The sequence below is a fragment of the Artemia franciscana genome, chromosome 16, assembly GCF_032884065.1.
Source record: "Artemia franciscana chromosome 16, ASM3288406v1, whole genome shotgun sequence".
Lineage (NCBI taxonomy): Eukaryota > Metazoa > Arthropoda > Branchiopoda > Anostraca > Artemiidae > Artemia > Artemia franciscana.
The window spans coordinates 27,478,949-27,500,157 of NC_088878.1; the positions used below are offsets into that span (position 1 = coordinate 27,478,949).

The 21,209-nt window shown below is 33.8% G+C and overlaps 2 protein-coding genes across 3 annotated transcripts in view; one reads left to right on the plus strand and one right to left on the minus strand.

Moving 5' to 3' along the window:
* Positions 1-10,456, minus strand: part of LOC136037301 (uncharacterized) — a 38,615-nt gene extending 28,159 nt beyond the window's left edge. The window contains exons 1-2 of the mRNA XM_065719948.1: positions 10,321-10,456; positions 4,190-4,467 (exon numbers count right to left, since the gene is read on the minus strand). Coding sequence (XP_065576020.1) covers positions 4,190-4,463 — 274 coding nt within the window. The 5' untranslated portion in view covers positions 4,464-4,467; positions 10,321-10,456. The remainder of the gene's footprint in view (positions 1-4,189; positions 4,468-10,320) is intronic.
* The window catches only part of LOC136037302 (autophagy-related protein 16-1-like), a 226,882-nt gene that overhangs the window by 98,662 nt on the left and 107,011 nt on the right, over positions 1-21,209 (plus strand). The window lies entirely within an intron of this gene.

Genomic DNA, 21,209 nt, shown 5'->3' on the forward strand with positions numbered 1-21,209 from the left:
AAGGGGCGTAAAGAAACTCATAAAAGAATTTTTAATGAGCTGTAATTTTTAACAAACCTTTACTTCTGAATAGTTCACTTGATTTAAGATAAAGGTTTAAAATATTAAACTCATTAACAATTTGAATTATTAACGTTTTTAATAATTTAAATTAATTATTAAAATTTAATTAATTATATTAACTTCAATTATTATTAAATGTAATTCTTTAATAATATATAATTACGTTTTTTTTCTTTTTGTATGTTTTTTTTTCTCTTTTTAAGTGTTTGATCAATATTTGATATTTTTTTATTGTAAGCGTTATCATTTGTCTTTTCTTTATATTATATTGTAGCCTACTCCTCATTTCTTGAGGGAAATAAAGAAAATAAATAAATACTAAACGTATTAATAGTTTAAAATTACTAAAATTATAAAATATTAAAGGTTTAAATTAAAATATGCCTTATCAGAGAAGTTTAAAAATTCAATTCGCAAAATGGCTCCCATCTACTTTATTGAAGATAAAAAACTATGTACCACCACCATAAGGGCTCTGCCAGATCATTATATGACCTTGGAATGTACACATTTTACAAAATATCTTAAGACCTGAAGATACTGTATAAGCTATCTGTATCATTATAAGCACTTCACTCAAATACAATTTATATTGTAGTCACATGGATTGACAGACCCTTCTCTGCTTCCAGGTGTTTATAAGGTCTCTTACACGTTTGTAGGCTCAGACACGCTGGAAAAGCCTATTAAAAGTGTGCCTTGACCTGCCAACTATTACTCTTTGCCCTTGATTCAAGCTGAAGAAAATCTAACTGCCTTCTCTTTCTTGAGAAAAATGCATGACATTCATAAAATAAAGGGCAAGCAATATGGTGGGAGTCATACAAGGTTCACAAGGCATCTGAATCAATGACCTACCCCAGTTTTCATTCGAAATTCCAGCAGTACATTTTCAACACTACTTCGTCCTTCCGTGACATTTTACATGTTGAACTGAGGTGTTCAGAGACATAGCTAGGGAGAGCAGAGGGTATACTTGCCCAAGCCGCAGGATCTATTGGGATACCATATAAATAAATACCGTGAACGATAGGCCCACTTACGGTGTAAATGAGAGAATGAGTGCAAAAATTGATATTACCCATAGGCACTGACAAAACTTGCCGCCTCTAACCATTTCATCAGTATGTCTAAATATATCCCATGAATGCAAGTGGTTAAGTTTTGATGAGAACTTTTATTTTAGATAGATGACTTCTTATTTAATAGTCTTTTCTTGATATAAAAAGCCCTACTTTGAACTACCTTGTCTTGGATCAATAATCCCTTATGAATTTGTGTTAAGATATATGTTCCTTCTAAATAGAGCGATTTCGTGACACGTCTGCAGCTGTAACTTGTACCAAAAGAACAATATACTTATTGTCCTCTCATATGTCCTCTTAGGATTCATTACTCTCATATTCACTATTTCACCGAATTCTGATATTACTTGCAATTTTTCTAAGATAATGATCTAAACTTGCTTTAAAAGAATAGGGAAACTGTCCTTTTTTCAAAAATTTCAAGCCAATAACCAATATTATTCACTAAATGTTTGAAATGTAGTTTGGTAGATTGAAAGAGCTGAATCTCAGTTACAGTGGTGGTTCTAGCATTTCTTACGCCCGGGGCAACAACTTCATTAGTGCCCCCCTGTCTCCCACAAATTTGTGTTTATTAGCAATCAATTATCATGATTTATTAACAATAATATTTAACATTAATCAATTGTTTCGTTTATTAATAATAATTAATCAATGAATGTTTTGTGATTATTTTTACTTTATTACTTAAATGATTTAATCATTGAAGTATTATTAATTGTTTTAATTAAATTATTGTAGTTATTATTATTATTTTTTATTTATCATTAATTATTTTAAAATTTATATCTACTTTATTAATTAATAATTTTTTAATTATTTTCGTTTATTTACTGTGTCCTCTACTGTATTTTACTAAAACAGAATTTCAAAATTATAAAATGATTTTAACGGTCATATTATTTATTTGAAATTTTGCGCCCCTAAAATTTCTGCGCCCGGGGCAAATGCTCCTCTGCCTCCGCCCTAAAACCATCTCTGCTCAGTTATGGATTGACAGCAAAATTGTAGCTTCGCTGATAAAGTGAAACCATAGTAGAGTAGAAAAATAACCTGAATTACACATGAAAACTTAAGCTCTGAAGTTGCTTGTAAAAGCTTCGCTGATAAAGTGAAACCATAGTAGAGTAGAAAAATAACCTAAATTACACATGAAAACTTAAGCTCTGAAGTTGCTTGTAAAATGAATCAGAATTGTACTGCGTGTTTGATATCTATCTGAAAAAGAGACCCCAATTTGAACCCCCTTGTCTAAGATAACTGATCCCTTGTAAGTTCTTTTAAAAAATGAATTTGCTATTAACATACATCAGTACAAACAAATTAAATGATAAAATATGTTTGAGATCCTGGGCACAGAATATTGATGGTTACACAGATTTCTCACTACCAGCAAAATACATGGGCTGATGTGATCCTTAATTTCATTGGCTATCTTACAAAACTCGCTCACCAGGGCAATTTCGTTTAATGTCATTGGATTGGATAACATTCCTCCGATCTTAGATTAGATTACGTTCTGCCCGTGCAATGTCATTATGTATTGTCAAGCTATAGGAAGGCAAATCATCTTATTGGAGGGTTTTTGAGGTTTGCAGTAATGTTGAAGTGAGATAATGTTGAAGTGAGATTGTAATGTTGGTGAGGTGGAGCCTAATAGATAATCTGTATCCTGAAGGTTTGCTTCCAGACCTGGACGGAAAATATTTGAACCTAATCATATAAATTTCAACCAAAGAATAAAAAGCTCACTTTAATTCTTTATTAAGTATAAAAGAAAAATAAGAACTAGAATAAGAATGCAAGAAAAATATAAGAAGAATAAGAATAAAAAGCTAAAATATACCTGGTTCTTTATTAGTATTTGACCCAGATAATGCACGAAGTCCAGTTTCATAGTTGGTTATCTAATTGAAAGAGTATAGAAAGGGAGGGGGGCTAGACGTTTCAGCTCATTTAAATAAGAAATCAGGGAAGACAAAGAAAATAACTATAGAAAACAATTGACAAAACTGAACGAAAAAAAAATCTTGAGAATAAAAGAAATAAGAATACAAATAAAAAAATAATATACAAATAAAAACTAGAATAAGAATAAAAGAAAAATATAAGAAAAGTAAGAATAAGAATAATAAGCTAAAAACTACCTGGATCTTCATCAGCAATTGACCCAAACAAAACACCAAGTACAGTTTCATAGTTGGTTTTCTAATGTAAAGAGCATGGAAAGGGAGGGGGCTAGGCGTTACAGTTCACTTAAATAACAACTTAGGAACCAGAAAGAAAATAAATAAAGACAATAATTGACAAGATTGAATGAAAAAAACGGGAGAATAAAAGAAAAACAAATGAGAATAAGAAAAATAAAGAATAAAACAAATAAGAACTAGAATAAGAAAACAAGAAAATATAAGAAAAATGATAATAAGAATTAATAGCTAAAGGCTACGTGGTTCTTCATCAGCAATTGACCCAAATAAAACACGAAGTCCAGTTTCATAGTTGGTTTTCTAATGTAAAGAGTGTGGAAAGGGAGGGAGGCTAGACGTTTCAGTTCATTTTAATAGAAACCACAATGAAAATGAATACAGACAATTATTCACAATATTGAATAAAAATCTGGGGAATAAAAGAAAAAAAAATAAAAATAAAATTAAGAATAAAAGAAATAAGAACTAGAATAAGAATACAAGAAAAGTATAAGAGAAGTAATAATAAGAACTAAAAGCTAAAAGCTACCTTGTTCTTCATCAGTAATTGACCCAAACAAAACACAAAGTCCAGCTTCGTTGTTGGTTTTCTACTGTAAAGAGTATGGAAAGGGAGGTGGGCTAGACCTTTCAGTTCATTTAAATAATAACTCAGGAACCACAAAGAGAATAAATAAAGAAAACAATCGTCAAGATTGTTTGAGAAAAATCTGGGGAATAAAAGAAAAAACAAATGAGAATAAAAATAAAATTAAGAATAAAAGAAATAAGAACTAGAATAAGAATACAAGAAAAATATAAGAAAAGAAATAATAAGAAGCTGAAAGCTACCTGGTTCTTCATCAGCACTTGACCCAAATAGAACACAAAGTCCGGTTTCATAGTTAATAGATTGACACGTCCTATTCTGCATACAACTGTTGATACAGTCTGTTAGCATCAATACACCAGGCTGACTGTCAAGAAGGTCTGAAGGTGCTGAATAAACATATCCTGTCACTAGTTCAAAGCTCACTCTGTTATCTGGACAGTTACGTGCGGACTGGCCGAATGCATTGCCTATTAGTAGTGCAGTAACCAGGAGCCTTAACGGCTTAATTGCCATTTTTCTGGAAGAAATGTGTTATTACTTCATTATCGTCATTTTGTTTATAAACCTTCATATGAACAAACTGGACAAGCTCTGAAAGGCGGAGTTAAAACAAGCAACAAAAAAAAATCGATAACTACCGACACGGGACCAAGAACATTTGCAGGATTTTTTAGTTTTTTTTTTGGGGGGGGGAGGGGTACAAAATCTGACTTAAAAACGCATCAAAAATTTGTTTATGTTCATTTTTGTTACGTTTTTACGAGTGAGACAAATATTTTTTGAGGGGGAGGTCAAATCCCCTAGCCTTCCCCTGGATACAACCTTGCACGCGAGAGACAGAAATGACCAAAGATGGAAAGACTCCTGGCATTCAGTAGAAAAATCACGAATACGCTTCTCAATAACTAAGGCTGGGTTTACCAATCGCACTGGCCGTTCTGGCGTCCCTTACACACGGAGCAAAATATTGATTAGCACTTAATCCCCTGCCCCCCAAAAAATTTTTGGCTAAAGGTTAATAAAATTTTCATTTATTAACTAATTTTGCCAAAGATGGTAGAGCTATGACTTCGACTATCTGTAACTATCTACCTTAGTTCTTCTGCCCTAGGAATGACGCATGGACGGATAATAGATAGACTTATCTATTAACAAATTAACTAACATTATTTGTATACAATCCTAATAAGGGGGTAAATGTCAGATTTATCACACTATCACACTATGGGAAACACGGAATTGCCACACTTATTTTCAGTTTTTCTTTCTGCAGTGCTTTTTATGTTTTTTTGTTTTTTATGTTTTTTTCTTGCTTTTTATGTTTTTACTTTTCAAGTTCAAACACAGGTCTCCTCCTTGTGGTAAACAGGTCTCCTCCTTGTGGTTTTATTCCCAGTGGATAAATTCAGTTTGTTGAAAGGACACTTGAAGCTTCGTTTTCGTTACTTCTTTATTCTTTTGTTCTTTATTCTTTACTTCTCTCTATTATTCGTTATTACTTCTCTTTATTATTCGTTATTACTTCTCTTTATTATTCGTTATTTACTTCTCTTTATTATTCGTTATTACTTCTCTTTATTATTCGTTATTTACTTCTCTTTATTATTCGTTACTTCTTTATTCTTTCGTTCATTTTCGTTGCTGATTGGGGTTAATGAACAAGAGTTTACTTTTTTGCGGCCTTTTGTGTTGTGACCTTCGTATGAGTTGTATTCTGGACTCAGACATGTAAAAATGTTGTATTGGACCATTCTCAAAGGACCTAAATTTCGCCGACATGGGTGAACTTTTTTTTAATATGATCAAATATCTGAGAATTCGCATGAAAAAAATCATCCGAAATATTTGAACCAAATCGAGTTGAAGCTTTCTCTGATTTCATTTGAATTTTTGAAAGTGAAATTTGCACAAAAATGCAAGAAAAGTGATTTTTGCACATGAGGCGTTTGATCCAGTATTTAATTCAAATCTTCCTATCTTATTTTACTTATTATTATGCTTATTCTTATTCTCCTTTATTATTAAAGGAGAATTATACTATTCTCCTTTAATTATACTATTCTCCTTTATTATTATTACTTATACTTATTTCTTATTTTCCTATCTTCCTATCAAACTTATTTTACCAACATAACTTCGCGTTGGAAAGTTTAGATTTTTCCATTTTCAGCAATCTAAAAATAGACGGTGCTTATATTTAAACAATACAAAAATTATTTCACATAAATCCACTAAGGGATTAAGTTCTCTTCACTGTTTTAAGGGGGAACCTCCAGATTCATTATTAAGATACTTGTAAGAAGTTAAAGAACTTAATCCCAGCCAAGTCTTTATGCTTTTCAAACAAAAGTCTTTATGCTTTTCAAAAGGAAAACAGAGCTTCGTCAATCCCACGCAAAACTCAAGTGTCGCTTTAGGTTATTTATAAAACTTTTCGTTCTTTTAAAAGAATTTGTCTAACTTGGAAAACTTGGAAAATTAGTCTTATTGATTGCATAGAATAGTATAAAAATGTAGAACAAGGGGGAGGACCAGGACTTTTGAAACTTTCTTTAAAAGAATGATTCCTCGACATAAAGCTATATATATCCTTTGAGGAAAATTGGGAATTCAATCTCGATAAAAAAGACCTCTACTTGCAATTTTTATTGTAGCGGACACCGATTTAAAGATAGAAGAAGAAGAAACGTGGATGAAAATTGGAATAAATAAGCTAAAAACATACGGAACCGTACTATTTTTTTTAGAGTGACGAGCTGCTGAATTAGCAACAAAAGAATGAAATACCTGCAAGTAGTAACAAAAACATAACCAAAACATATACCAAACATAACCAAAACAAAAACATATGGAACCATACTATTTTAACTTAGTGACGAGCTGCTGAATTAGCAAAAAAAAAGAGGATGAAATGCCTGCAAATAATAACATAAAACCTGCAATTTTAATAGCCAGAAACAATAACAAAAAGGGAGACAAACACAAAATAATAACGCAAATATAAATTTTTTTTTATGAAATTCCATTTACTTATCATTGTCTTTTCCCGGTCCAAAAATGTAATTTTTATACTTATAATGATTGTCATGTTGTTTGGACAAAACAGAAAAGGATATCACAAATATAAAACACATTTTACTAAATTCTATTTACTTATCATTGTCCATTCCCCGTCTCGAAATATAATTCTTAGTAATTTATAGTTAATACTTATAATATATTTAGTTAATACTTATAATGATTGTCATGTTGTTGCGAGATATTGTTGTTAAAGTACGTGAGAGTTGAGAATTTTGAATAGATTCCGAATCAGATGTTATCGATGTTAAAATCAAATTCCTTCAATTTTTATAAGGATTTCGCAGATGAAATTAAAATCAGATTGAATTGGTCCAAATATGTTGGTGGAGTTTTTACATGCAAATTGTTAAATGCTCACTAAAAAAAAAAAAAAATCCTAATCAATTCAACTTAATTGGAGAAGGGATCACGTTCCGGGAACATCGACTAAAATTTCTACTTCAATTTTACTCGTATGAGATATTAACTGATTACAGAAGTATTATTATTGTTATACTACATATGTTAGCTACATATGACATATGATAAAACAAGGAAGAAACGAAAAAAATAATTATGAAAAAGACGAGTGTAAATTTCACCCAGTGTAGATATTTCAGCAAAGACTTTTTTTCGGCGAAGATCTAGTGCAGATAAAGCAGATTATTCGGCAAAAAACCTCCGCCAAGCCCTTGTCAGTGCACAAGATAAATGAATCTCCAATGCTCTTCCTTCGATATAGCTATGTGGGTATTCTTTATTTAAAAGTCTTTAGGTCAACCTACATTATTTAGACTTGTGGTGTGCTCTCAACAGTTTTTACTGAATTTTTCTTACAATTTGAAAAATTCAGAAAAAACTTTGAGCAAGGATTTTGAGCAAGAAATTGTAAAATTAAGAGAGTAGAAATTAAAATTTGAGAATTTCTTCCATTGAGAAATGATTTTGAGCGACTTTTGTGTTTTATAGTTTCGTATCATATTTAAAGCTTATTTTGAACATTCAAATCGTATTATAAATCTAAGTGTACATTTGATGGTTCCACTTTTGAACTTTGCGCCCAATTAATAAGTTTTTGGAATTGTTAATTATAATTTTTAGGTAGTTGACAATTCTTTTCTGAGACCTAACTGAGCATAGTTTGAACCATTAGGGATGGCAGAAACAGACAATCGGTAAGGGCCTAAGAATATAAAGTAACTGGACCAGAGAAAAGTACACATCCTCTTCAAGATGTTACTATATGAAATCCTTCGTACTAGAAATATTTTACAAGAAATAGAGTTTATCGGCCTCTGCTAAAATGCTGAATTTAACCTGAAATATAGAAGGTTGACCTGGTGTTGACCAAGGATCGACTATCATATAAGGACTAACTAAAGCTAGTTTTTTATGCAAACTGCCAGTGCACATCCTATGAAATATCTCGCAATTTTGGTAAGCTAGGGGGCTACCAATGACCGATGGATCCGAATTCGCTGCACCTGATAATTTAAGAAGTAAGTTTAATACAACAATGCATCAATGTTGCAGTCCTGGCTAAGTAGTTGACACGCTGGTTTGGGAATTCTTTGTCCAATGGGCACGGGTTTGATCCCTGTCGTAGCCAGTTACCTTTCCTAAATCAGCCATTTGGCTTGACTCTGTAAGCTCAGCCAGAGTCGACCCAGCTCTAAACGGGTACCTGGAGAAATCTGGGGAAGGTAAGCAGGAAGGGTGCGCGAAAGTGCAAGATGGCTGGACCCCAACCCCCCATTCCACTTCCTGGCTGAAGAGCCATGAAATGGAGATAAGCACTATCGGTTTGGACCTTAAGGGTCTAGTTCCGTCATACTTACTACTTCTACTGCTACCACAATGTTGAAGATTTAAAAACATTGCAAGTACAACAATGTTTTTTAAGTACAACTACTTCGTAACTACATCAGAACCATACGACAGGCCAGTTGAAGGGTTGTCACAAAGGGTGTGGGTAACATAAAAGACTGAAAACTGGCACAGGTGTTGACAAAAAAGGGGTCAGTGTCATGTAGCTTTTGGCGTTTCTTGGCATTTTCTCCAGCTTTTTAATTACGTTTTTTAAGAAACTGGAAATAGAAACTTATTACTACACTAGTTCCATCAGTTGCATTAACCACACTAATTTTGCTGCATTGTTAGACAACGCTAGATGGCGTTGGTGATTTTTTTTTTGTCAACACTAGCGCCAGTTTCCACTTATATGTCACCCATTGTCTTTGGGCTGGCACTTTAGCTAATTTCAACCTTGATCTTAAATTTATGTTGCCCCTTATTATCAAGTGATTCTATTTGTTAGGGTGTCGAGACGAATAGCTCTAGCGGTATGAACTTCGACCACTAGGCTCCCCACAATGCACTATATCAGCTGATTCCACCGTTAGTTCTAGAGTTGAATTTTTCATTGATCATTTATCCCAAATTAAATCACATTCATAGACAGAACACATAGTAATATTTTTCTTTTCCCGACTCTGATGAACTTCCAATTAGCAGTGGTTTATTTCAGACCTAAGAATTTGCTTATCTATATTTACCCTCAAGTTGTTAAATTCAAGGGGAAGGGTAACAGTCTTGTGCATGACTTCTTCTGAACTAAGAAGCACTGTAATTTAAACCCCACTGGATTCTCCATTCAACGCTGTTTTCAAATATCGGAATCACTTGACCTCCTGCTAATGGGGTCAGATATAGTCTACATGGCATATATAACCTACATGAGATATAGCCTATATCTATACAAAACTCTGCTGATTGTTTCGGCTTGCATTATTCTTCCCCCTCTACTCATCCCCCTCAGTAACAGTTCATAATGCGAAATTATACAACAACAAAAAGTAGTGCTGTATCTTGGCCTTATTGGGGAAGGGCGCAATTGTCACGGTAGCGATCATTATATTAAAAAACAATGTTGAATGGTAATCGAAGGGTGCTTTTCCTTTATTATGCAGAAAAAGGATATTGTCGAAGTGGAAATTTAAACTGGAATTTATTTCGATGGGTTTGGGTTATTCGAGTTTCTCTAAACAGCGAGTAAGGACCATCATGATTTTTTTTTTGGGGGGGGGGGACAACTCCCTACTTATTTGCATGTCTTGGAGACTAATCCAGGCTTATCTTGTCGACCGGAGACAACTAATCCGACTTTTTAAGAAAATTGTGCTTTGCCATCTGAAACACACTTTATTTCAGGGGCCGAATTAATTAAAATTCCAAAACAGGTCTCAAGACCTTTGACTGACCTAACTAAGACCTTTGACTGTGTAGAGAAGTGTATTAGGTTAAAGCTTACTTTCAGTACGAAAAGTGAGTAATATATTTCCTTATATTTCAGAAGTTGTTTTTCACCTACTCAGAGTGAGGCACTGATACTAACTGATTGTTTACTGTTTCGAGAACTGGTACTTGATTTGGTTTTCATCGGGTTGCATACCATTGTTTATTTTAACTCCTCCTTCATCCCGTTACAATTAGGGCTTACCTAGTTAATTGCTTTATAAAGGTAATTTTTACTTTACCAAATACACGTCTGCATTGCCCAGATTTATTTCCAGGTTGATGGGTTCATATGGAAGAAAAGTACTCTTAAAATGTAGGTTTTTATGTAAGGCTTTTTTGTTGCATGTGAGGAAACAGTTTAGTAGGGGAAACGAAGAAGTGGAATAGGGTTTGAAATAGTTGGTCTCCTTTTGTCTTTTTGACCATCCTTCTCAAGGTTTTTCCGCTCTTTCTCCTAATCATACAAGGGGGTTTCGCTGGTAATCGGTAACCTGGTGTTTCTATTGAATTAATTTCTAGTAAAGCTGGTAACCAGCTTCACTAGAAGTTTATAACTTCCTTGATAATGAATAGAAAATGTGTCTCCATGCACTTTTTGGAAAGTTTTTACAGTCAGATCTATGTTGTGTTTTTAAATGGGTTAGGCTACATTAGCTAGACTTAACTAGACTTAACTACATTAGTCTAGACTTAACTACATTAACTAGACTTAGATTTTCATATACCGATTGGAGTGCAAAGTGACAACGGAACTTCTTCACGGCAGCTTTCCAAGGGTCAGTGATCATAGCTCTCACATGGATGTCGTCAAAAGTTCTCTATCGTTCTAAAATATTGGCTAAGTAATGACTTCTACTTTCTATGCATTCTTCCGCATGGCAGGGCCCACCGTACACATCCGCAACAGCCGGTTCTCACCATGCAACACCAGTAACATCCCTCTGTAGCTATAATCTGAATATTGTTGCTAATTTCTTCTTGGAAAACAATATAGATGGTTTGCTGCTTGTCAACCTTCCAAATATTACTGCCACCAGTAACCAGGCCTTAATATTTTTTTTTTGCCGTGCTTTTATGCACAGCTATATATATGGGCCTTAGACATCACACTGTTGTAACAGCAGGAGTTGCGCTCTGCTCCCTGCTACCTCGTAGTGGATGCAGTGTCTGTATTCTACTGCTCCAACTTATGCGTTCTTGCTCTAAAAATATCCACCAGGGGATCCTAATTTACCTTTAATGCTTCCTGCAACAGGAAATGGTTCACGTAATCTCACAGTTGGTGACTCAATTGTGATTCAGTAATGGTGATTCAGTAAATTGTGATTCAGTTGGTGATTCAGTAATCTCACAGTCAGTGACTCAATTGGGACACTACTTTTATTTCTTGTCTGAGTGGCTTGTCAACTGCCCTTTGATATTTTGCTGTTTTGTTCAGTAGCATATTAGTGTAACGGCAAGTAATTGCAACAGCAAAATATACGATCTGCTCCCTGTAGCGGAGGTAGCGTCTTTATTCTGCTGTTCCAACTGACGCGTTGTTCCTTCATAATACACCGGGCAAGGAATCCTTATCTACTTTCTATGCTTTCTGGGATAATAAGTGATTCACTTCATCTCACATCAGGGGTTAACTGGAAACATCAAACTTGTAGTTCTTGTCTCAGTTGCTATATCAAGTGCCCTTTGGCAATTATATCCAGTAGCAATGTTATTTTATCCACAACAGGCCATTATTAAATTTATAAAGATAGTGAAAAATGAATAAAAATGATAATAAAAATATGATTTATTAGTTGTTACATTCAAAAAATAGAAATATAAATGTATTTTGCATAGTAGAAACTGCACAAATGCTTGAGAAAGCACATTGAATTAGTTCTGCTTCACGGCGTGAAGCGAATGCAGGGTCTACCATCACTTCACGTCAGGGGTTCATACGGAACACCATTTTGTGGTTCTAGTCTCGAATGGCTTGTCAACTGTCCTTCGGCATTTTGCTATTTTATTCAGTTTACCAACAAGTAAACAGGCCACGATTAAATGTGTAACGATGAGGCTAAAAAATATGCAATTTGATATTTGTTACATTTGCAGAAATAGAAATATAGATATATTTGCAAAGTAGAAGGTGACACAGACAGCATACTGTGCTATTCCTGCTTCACGGTGCGAAGCAAATGCAGCGCTTTATTTTTATTGCCAAAACCATTCTTTATTATTTATGTTTCAAATAATCTGTTATGTCTGCCTTCAAAAGAATGTTACGGTTGAACAGATGTTTTCATCGTTATATTTTTGAAATGGTTAATTATAGAATTAGTATTGTTAGGTTGTTATGTCGTTAATTTCTAATGAATAAGGTAGTTTATTTTTTTAACTCTCTGCAACTATTATTTAATAAAAACTCAGAAGCTTAATAAATTAATTCCACTTTAAGGAATATCTTAAGAGTTCAAAAAGCCACTAAAAGCCTCAATGTCCTATGATTAACCCTTAACTTTGTACTTTCACAAGGAAATTGCTTTAAAAAAAAAAATTTTGCTACCCCAAATCGAAAAAAAAGCGAACATCAATAATGATTGTATGGACGGCAATTGTGGACCAAAACATATTTGATCACATTTCTGTTAGTAATTCATAAAAAAGAAAACACAATAAAAAAAAACTTGAACTTCCTTAAATACCGCGGAAAATTCGTTGTTAATATAGGTACAGTTTTAAAAAATCTTAAGCATTATATATTTTGGTTACAATGATCCAAATTTTTACCAGTTAAACTTCAACATCAATCTTCAAAAATTGTTGTTCTCTCGTCATAATCTATCATTAGCTCTTAATTTTGTATGATATTTTGAAAAAAAACAACATTTATCCATAATGCCTGAAACTGATTTCCCTCCCCACAAATAAAGAGCTGCATGTACTGGTATTCTCAAGTTTTGAGGGGAGGATTTTTGAGTTTTGAGGCGAGGATTTATTCTCAAGTTTTGAAGGGAGGACTCAATTTCAATTTCAGAACTTTCCATTTCTAATCAGATGAGACTTCTTTGAAGTTTATATGAGCGCCCTTCTATAAGAACTATATACGCCCCTAGGGCATAACTTACAACGCCTGCCCCAGGGCCTTGGGGGTTATATCGGCCCCGGAGTCTAGTTATATGATCTTTGAATAATTTTTACCAAAATGACATTCTTAAAATTTTTATCGGATCTATTTAGGGTAAAAAGGGCGTGGCGGGGAGCTAGTTAACTTCCAAACACTTTTGACTCTTAAAAAGAGCACTGGAACTTCCGATTTCCCATTGAATGATCCCCTTCTGAAGTTTGTATGACGACCCCTTCCATTTGAAGCGCCTCTGGGAAAAAATAATAGAATATTGGAGCCGTATGGCCTTTACCTTAGGCGCTATAGCGTTGCTCCTGATTATTTATTTTCGTTTGTAGTTTATTCTCTATATGGATAAGGCTCAGGTATCAGTCGATCGGGAAATAAATAAATAAATAAAAAATTCTGATTGGCTCCTCCTTAACTAAGTTGAAATCGAATGACCTCCAATTTTTGGCTCGATCCAGGTCAGGACGCCAGGTAAATCTCTTGTGAACTGGTTTGGTTTCATCTGATTCCCAAAATTAACGCTGGCTATATCTCTGTATAATAAAAAGCCTCATTTTGGATGGACCTTCAGGTTTCTGATAGGTTAGGATTACCCAGTGTTCCTCTTACACCATTGTTTATTCTTAAAACTTTAGAACTTTGCGACATTTTTAAAAAGGGTCACAGACTCACCCGAGGCGGAAACTGTGAAAGATGTTATCATGGCAAAAAGATGACAATGTTTATAATATTTAATATTTTAATACATTATTAATATGTATTGTAATATTTAATAAAAAAAATATAATGGTTAATAATTAAATGCAAACGTCATTTGATAATATTTTATTATAATATTTAATAAGCATTATAATACGTGTGGTTCAATGTTTGCACCGACTTAGGATGTGTTTGAAGGAGTGTACCGCTTAGCTATAAGCAGAATAGGAATACCAATTGAAAGTAGTACGGAAAACTTGGCATTACAGTTAGAAAAGCGAAAAAAAAAGAATGAGAAGATCAAGAGAGAGCTTAGAATACTTTGGGGAGAAAAGTACTCATTTTATCTGTGTGTAATAATTTTGAGTCGTTGCCTATTTATTTATGCTATTGGCTGAATCGAATGTGTTTGTTTTTTGTCATCGTCTGGTTTTTCTTTCAGCTTCGCCTGGTTTTTCTCTTCAGTTTCGTTTGTTTGTTTTTCCTTGTTTTAAGTTTGTCAGTGGGAGTTAGGCTCAAGCACGTACAACAAAAGTGATTTGCTTTAATTTTGCCTACTATTAACAGTTTAAATAGTGGCGTCAATTCACAAAAAACGGGGGTGGGAATGTATTTTGAAAAATTAGGGGGAGGGCAAGCTGTCTTCTTTGTCAGGTTTTTCAGTGAAAATACTAAAAAAAAAACCATTATCAATTTAAATACCACAAAAGTCCGCCCTTAAATTAGCTGTTTATAGTGAAGAGATAAAGTTATTCAATTATCAGATTCTTTGTTTTCCTCTTACGAAATCAAACGTCACCTATAAACTAAAAGCTTTGATAAACATATACGAGATTCAATAAGGTATAGACAATACTCAATTGCTTTTTATATGCTTTTTCCAAATACAATAATCAATTCACTCGTAAATATGACCCCCTGTTTGTCTCATATGTAGCCCAAGGAATATATAATAACTAAAAGAATATACTAAAACCATGAAATTTTTATTTTATAAAATTCAAGATGTTTTTGTCAATCAGATTATCATGATTCGTTCCATTGTAATGCATTTCTTAAAATCATTCTAAATAATGTTTTAGTAAATTACGTGCTCAATCACTCAGGGAGATAAATTGCAGAGTGATACTAGATTAAATAGATTGAAGGGTACTTGAGTATTATTCGGAACACACTTACTAGGTGAAGTTAGGTTCTTTCGTGAAACGAACTACGATGTAGGTACATTTTAATTAACTATTTGGTACTTGTTCATTATTTAATGGATTCAATTCAATTCAGAACACACTTAAGAATTTTGCTGAGAAATCCGGTTCTATAGCCACAAAGACAAAACTCAATTTAGTCTTCTACGCATAGTGACAGAAGATAGTGTCTGAACATGGATTTGGAAATGAAGATTTGGGATGTGCCAATAACTGAAAAAGACTTTGAATTAAAATGGAATAGTTGCGGGCATCAGTTCATGGCTAATTGTAGAAAAAGCCAAGACAGGTAGTCCAATTGATTGAGAAGCAAACCTGGCATTAATTCCACCCTTATTAGGATTGTATAAAAAAAGAGGTTAGTTCATTTGTTAATAGATATGTCTATCTATTATCCGTCTCTCTATACATAAAATATTTCATTAAAATGTACCTGTATCGTAGTTTGTTTCACGAAAGAACCTAACTCCACTTATTGAGTGTGTTCTGCATAACACACAAGTACCGATTTATATAATGGATTCCTATTAGGGCTATATATGGGACCATCAGGAGGAGGGGTAGATTTTCGGGTGAATTGACTATTATATTTGTAAAGAGCATGGAAAAAGGACTAAAGTACTGCATTTCCCATGTTCCTATGTCAGTTATGGAGTTTCGTATATGTTTACCAAAAGTTTTTTTTTCAAGGCTAAAAAATATCGGTTTTGTGATCTTGTTTTATCCTGCAAAGTCAATAAGAACTGACATAAACTTGAGCTCGAAGAGCATGAGAAACTATAAGATTGGAAACTTCGGCAATTTAACATGGAAAGATAGGAATTGAAAACCACTAGCGCCAGACGCAGCTTAGTGGCTGGCGAAATCATTAAAATGTCTTTAAATAAGTAGAAAAAATCAAAATCGAACTGGATAATTGGTAAAGGCCTAACCAAATAGTACTGAAAACTCTTAGTTACCCATGCTCTTTGGGCCTGATCTCTATAAATATATCACTTAAAGGTGAAGTCTCTGTGTAACTCTTAAAAATCAAGTATTTGACTGTTTAGGGTAGCCTAACCTACTGTTTAAAAGACATATATAAGGCCTAGCCTATCTGTCTATGATGGCAAAAGGTTATGCCTAATTGCCTTGTTAACATAATTAGGCGTAGTACATATTACTGGGCCTAATTATTAGTAGTCCTAAGTTTGATGAGGACAAATTATAGCTAATTAATTAGGCTTTAAAAATGCCAAATGTCGCCAGACGCTAAATGGCGCTGGTGATTTTTTTTTTACACTAGCGCCAGTTTCCACTCTTATGAGTTACCAATACTCTTTGCTTGGGTTACTAAAAGCTACTAAACTTGCCGACACTATTGCCTTTAATACCTGTAACGATAGTAATTTTAGCTTGCGATTCTGCAATTTTGAAATTATGCACGTTTCATTGTTTACCACGAAGTGTGTCATCGCATGGAATTTGTTAAACTGAATGCTGTTAGCAATCCGTTAGCAGCTTATTTCATACCCTATTTTTTTCGGAAGATTTCTCCGCTACAAATGAAGAATAACATTTATAACTTGACACTTTAAGCAGATGGAAGAAACCTGAATGGGTAATTTGTTCTATCTCTTTTGCAAGCACGATCGAAATTAACCACGGCTATTATCAGTTGTTTTGTTCTCAAAAACTTTCGGGGAATATTTGACAATGCTGCATCAATCCAACCTCCTGACACGCATTGATTTTAAGTCAAGGATGCTTGATGGGTAACGGAAAATATATTGATTTGTGTTTCCCACATGTGGTCTGAATCATGGTCTTTTTATGTGTTTTTTTAGCCATTATTACATTGTTTCGGGCATTGACTTGCTCTATGCTAACTGTCTCTGGATTAACACATCAAAAAAGAGTGATAGTTTTTAGTAGCAGGTTGTCTGTTAGACTGATTCTTCACCAAAGGATTCCTATTAATTATGCTTTCTTTAGCTGTAAGCATGGTTCAGACTATGCGCTTGGATGAAGACGGGACCGTAGTAATCAGATTCATATGTACTTGGTACTTTAAAGCCATTGAAAGAGCAACCATGTTTTCTACTTTTATTCTCCCTCTTCATTTATTTTCTTATTAATATTGCGCAATATCTTGTCCACATTTCCATAGAAGGACTATTATATCCCTCTCCCGATACTATAAGACCGGTTGTTCGATATGGTCATCCTTGGCAAAAAAACTAAACAACAACAACAAAAGACACGCATCCGTTACTAACTTTCTCGAGGGATACGCAAATTTTTGTGTTTTTGCATATGGGAGCTTGAAATCTTTCTTGGACATTTTTTATAGTGTAATTTTCGTAGTAGTGTAAGTTTTATCAAAATATCGCGTTTTTTCCTTTATGCAAATTTCCTATGCTAGTAAATTTTGATGAGTTGTTTAAACTTACTGAATTTTAGATTTTCGGAAGCACAAGGAAAAGCAGAGTTGTGATAAACATATTGTAGTCAAAATTTCCCTTTATTATTGACATGGGTCACTGTTTGCTTACAGTCCATTATTGTGAACTGTTTTAAAAATTCGAAAATTTGTATTTTGTAGATAGGAGGTTCAACCCTCCATTTTGGGGCTTTCAGACATGCTGAATTTTGTGATTTAGTTTCTATGAAGATAGTGAATTGTAAACACGGATCATGCCTAAAAGTATAACAGGTGCTGAGCAGACAATTTTAATTTTACTTATTTTATTTATTATTTTACTATTATTTTACTTATTAATTTTATTTATTTTGTTATTACTTATTATTATTACTTATTCTTTATTTGTTATTATTATTATTATATTATTATATTATTATTTAGTATTATTATTTATTTATTTATTACTTATTATTTTATTTGTTATATTATTTTACTTATTTAAAATGAATAAGACTTCCCCTAGGGTATGCTCAAAATTATACTGGCAACTGGATAGCCTTCTGCTTAATAATTTGTACAAAATTCAAAAGAAAAACTAATAGTCACGAAAGGCTATATTTCTTGCAAGTAATATCATGGTAATGTAGATCTATTACATATAATCTGTCACTAAATGTAGTGCTGTTGCCACAGGTCGTTTAAATTAATAAAATTACCGACTTCTGTAATTTTTTAGCAAAATACTTTTTGGCATTCGAGGATAATAGCTAATAGCCGAGGATAATAGCCGAGACTTCCGAGGATAATAGCTAATTTAACCTACCTAAAGGTTTGGTCAGTCAAGTCTCCATCTTGTAAGTCGTTACTGCGCTCATGTATCTGTAACTCATTGAAATAACTGTCCTCGGCAAGAAATCCTACGCTAGGGACCGCCAAACTTTTTTGCCCTTGACCTCCGAACAATTAGCGAATTTCGGTTTTCACCTTCTCTATCCAACAAAGAAAGGAAAAGAAAACTTTTTTATTGCTGGATTTTTTTTTTATTTACCTTACAAGAATTCTGTACGAGTTATTATAGCCAAATCTTATTTTTGAATTGATAAAAGATCGACTTTTCAGCCGGAATATCCTTCAAAACCACATAACCACAGGGGAGACAGATAATTTTTTGTTAGACATTTTGTGACTCATATCACGTATTTATCGTTCTTTTTACTGGTTTAAAATTTCTTACAAATGGACCAATCAGCTTTTGCGTGCTGTTTTAAATTTGGTATATCAACAACGGGTAAAAAACGAGGGTTATTTGGCTTTACTTTTGACATAAGCTTAAGGAGTAAAATATTTGGTTTACAAAAAATAGAACCATTGGAATTAAATCATGCTTATCAACACGTAACTACAGGACAGTGATATTTATTTTTCTATTGGTTTTAACCGTAGAGCGGTTATCAACTCTCAATTGACGACGTTGTTAGCAATTCTAATTCCTATCATAGTTTTCTGAAACTGAATGTATTCTTTCTGAGAGCGAGATTTGACAACAAAACTTTCCACGTTGAATTTTAGTTAAACAGATATCTATTCGTGTTTTTCGTTAAAACATTAGTCGTTTACGAGCTTGTAAAAATTTCAAAAATAAATCTTATGACAGCACTATATATTGGATTTATTTATGTTTTCGACCTGCCAAAGACCGTGCTGAACAACAGTCATGAAAAAACATATCATGTACGCTTTCATAAAGACTGGAGAAAAAACAGTTTACCCTTCTCTTAATTGCAAATTGTGAACCCTCTTACCCCCCTCCCCTCAAAAAATTTTTTCCTTGAAGCTTGAATTCAATTCCCCAGTTGTAAAACAAAACAGAGTATACTCTCTCAAGTCCGTATAAATTGGTCATCTCTTTAGAAAACTTATGGATTAAATGTAATCTATAATGAAATGTAATTGCTTGCCTTTAGGCTTAAAAAAGAAAATGAACAAAAGCCAGTAATTCTTTTAGCATCTGAAAACCAAGTGATCCCGACTTAGAAAATACTTTGGAGAAACCCTTTCCTGTTGTATTGCATCATGTTTTCAGCTTATTGATTGGCTGGGTGTTACGGACTCTTACGAATTATGTCAAGTAAGATAGCTAATTAAATATTTGAGCGCTTTCCAAGACGTTCTGTCCTTTACGCGAACGTTATTAACGTGACAATGAAATACCATCTTGACAGCGATTTTTCCAAGAGCTTACGCAATATCTGCTCATAGCATTCCATGAATTTAAGAAAATGAGGTGCAACCCAACAACTGTTTCCTCCTAAAAATAATCACCTATATTTGCAGACATGCCATCAACGGTTGTAGCATAAAAAAATGGTAAAATTAGAGTTCGAAGGATTAACGTTATGCTCTGGAGTTGTCATATAATATACTTTAAAGCCAGAGCATTAGTGAAATAATTTGAGATTTCTTTCAGAGGCCTCTCCATTATTAGAGTAAAAGGTTTATAAGGAAGAAATAGACCGTGTCAATAAACAAGCGCTAAATGTATGTCTCGAAAATCAGGCTTTGAACTTTTTTGATTTGCTGTTTCATTCCATTTTGGTTTTTATGGCACTTTGTATCTACCAAGTGACAGCGATCGCAAATTCTGTCTGTCGGTATGTCTGTCTGTCCCGGTTTTGCTAGTTTAGGCACTTCCAGGTAAGCTAGGACGATGAAATTTGGCAGGCGTATTAGGAACCAGACCAGATTAAATAAAAAATTGTCATTTCCCAGATTTGACTATGAGGGGAGGGGAGTGGGGGGACGGTTAAATCGGGAAAATTAGAAAAAATGAGGTATTTTTAACTTACGAACGGGTGATCGGATCTTAATGAAATTTGATATCTAGAAGGATATCGTGCTTCGGAGCTCTTATTTTAAATCCCGACTGGATCAGGTTACATTGGGGGGAGTTAAGGGGGATGATAATCTTGGAAAACGCTTAGATTGGAGGGATCGGGATGAACTTTGGTGGGAAAAATTAGCAGAAGTCCTAGATACGTTATTGACATAAATGGAGCGGATCCGCTCTATTTGGAGGAGTGTTTGGGGGGGGGGTTAATTCTGAAAAATTAGAAAAAATGAGGTAATTTTAACTTACGAAGGAGTGATCGGATCATAATGAAAATTCATATTTAGAAGGACCTCGTTAATTAGATCTTTTGTTTTAAATACCGACCGGATCCAGCGTCATCGGGGGGGGGGGGGTAGGTTGGGGGGGAACAAGAAATCTTGGAAAACGCTTAAAGCGGAGAGATCAGGATGAAACTTGGTGTGAAGAATAAGCACAAGTCTGAGATACATGACCGACATAACAGGAACAGATCCGATCTCTTTGGCGGAGTTGGGGGGGGGAGTGATTCGGAAAAATTAGAAAAAATAAGGTATTTGTATCTTACGAACGGGTGATCAGATCTTAATGAAATTTGATATTTAGAAGG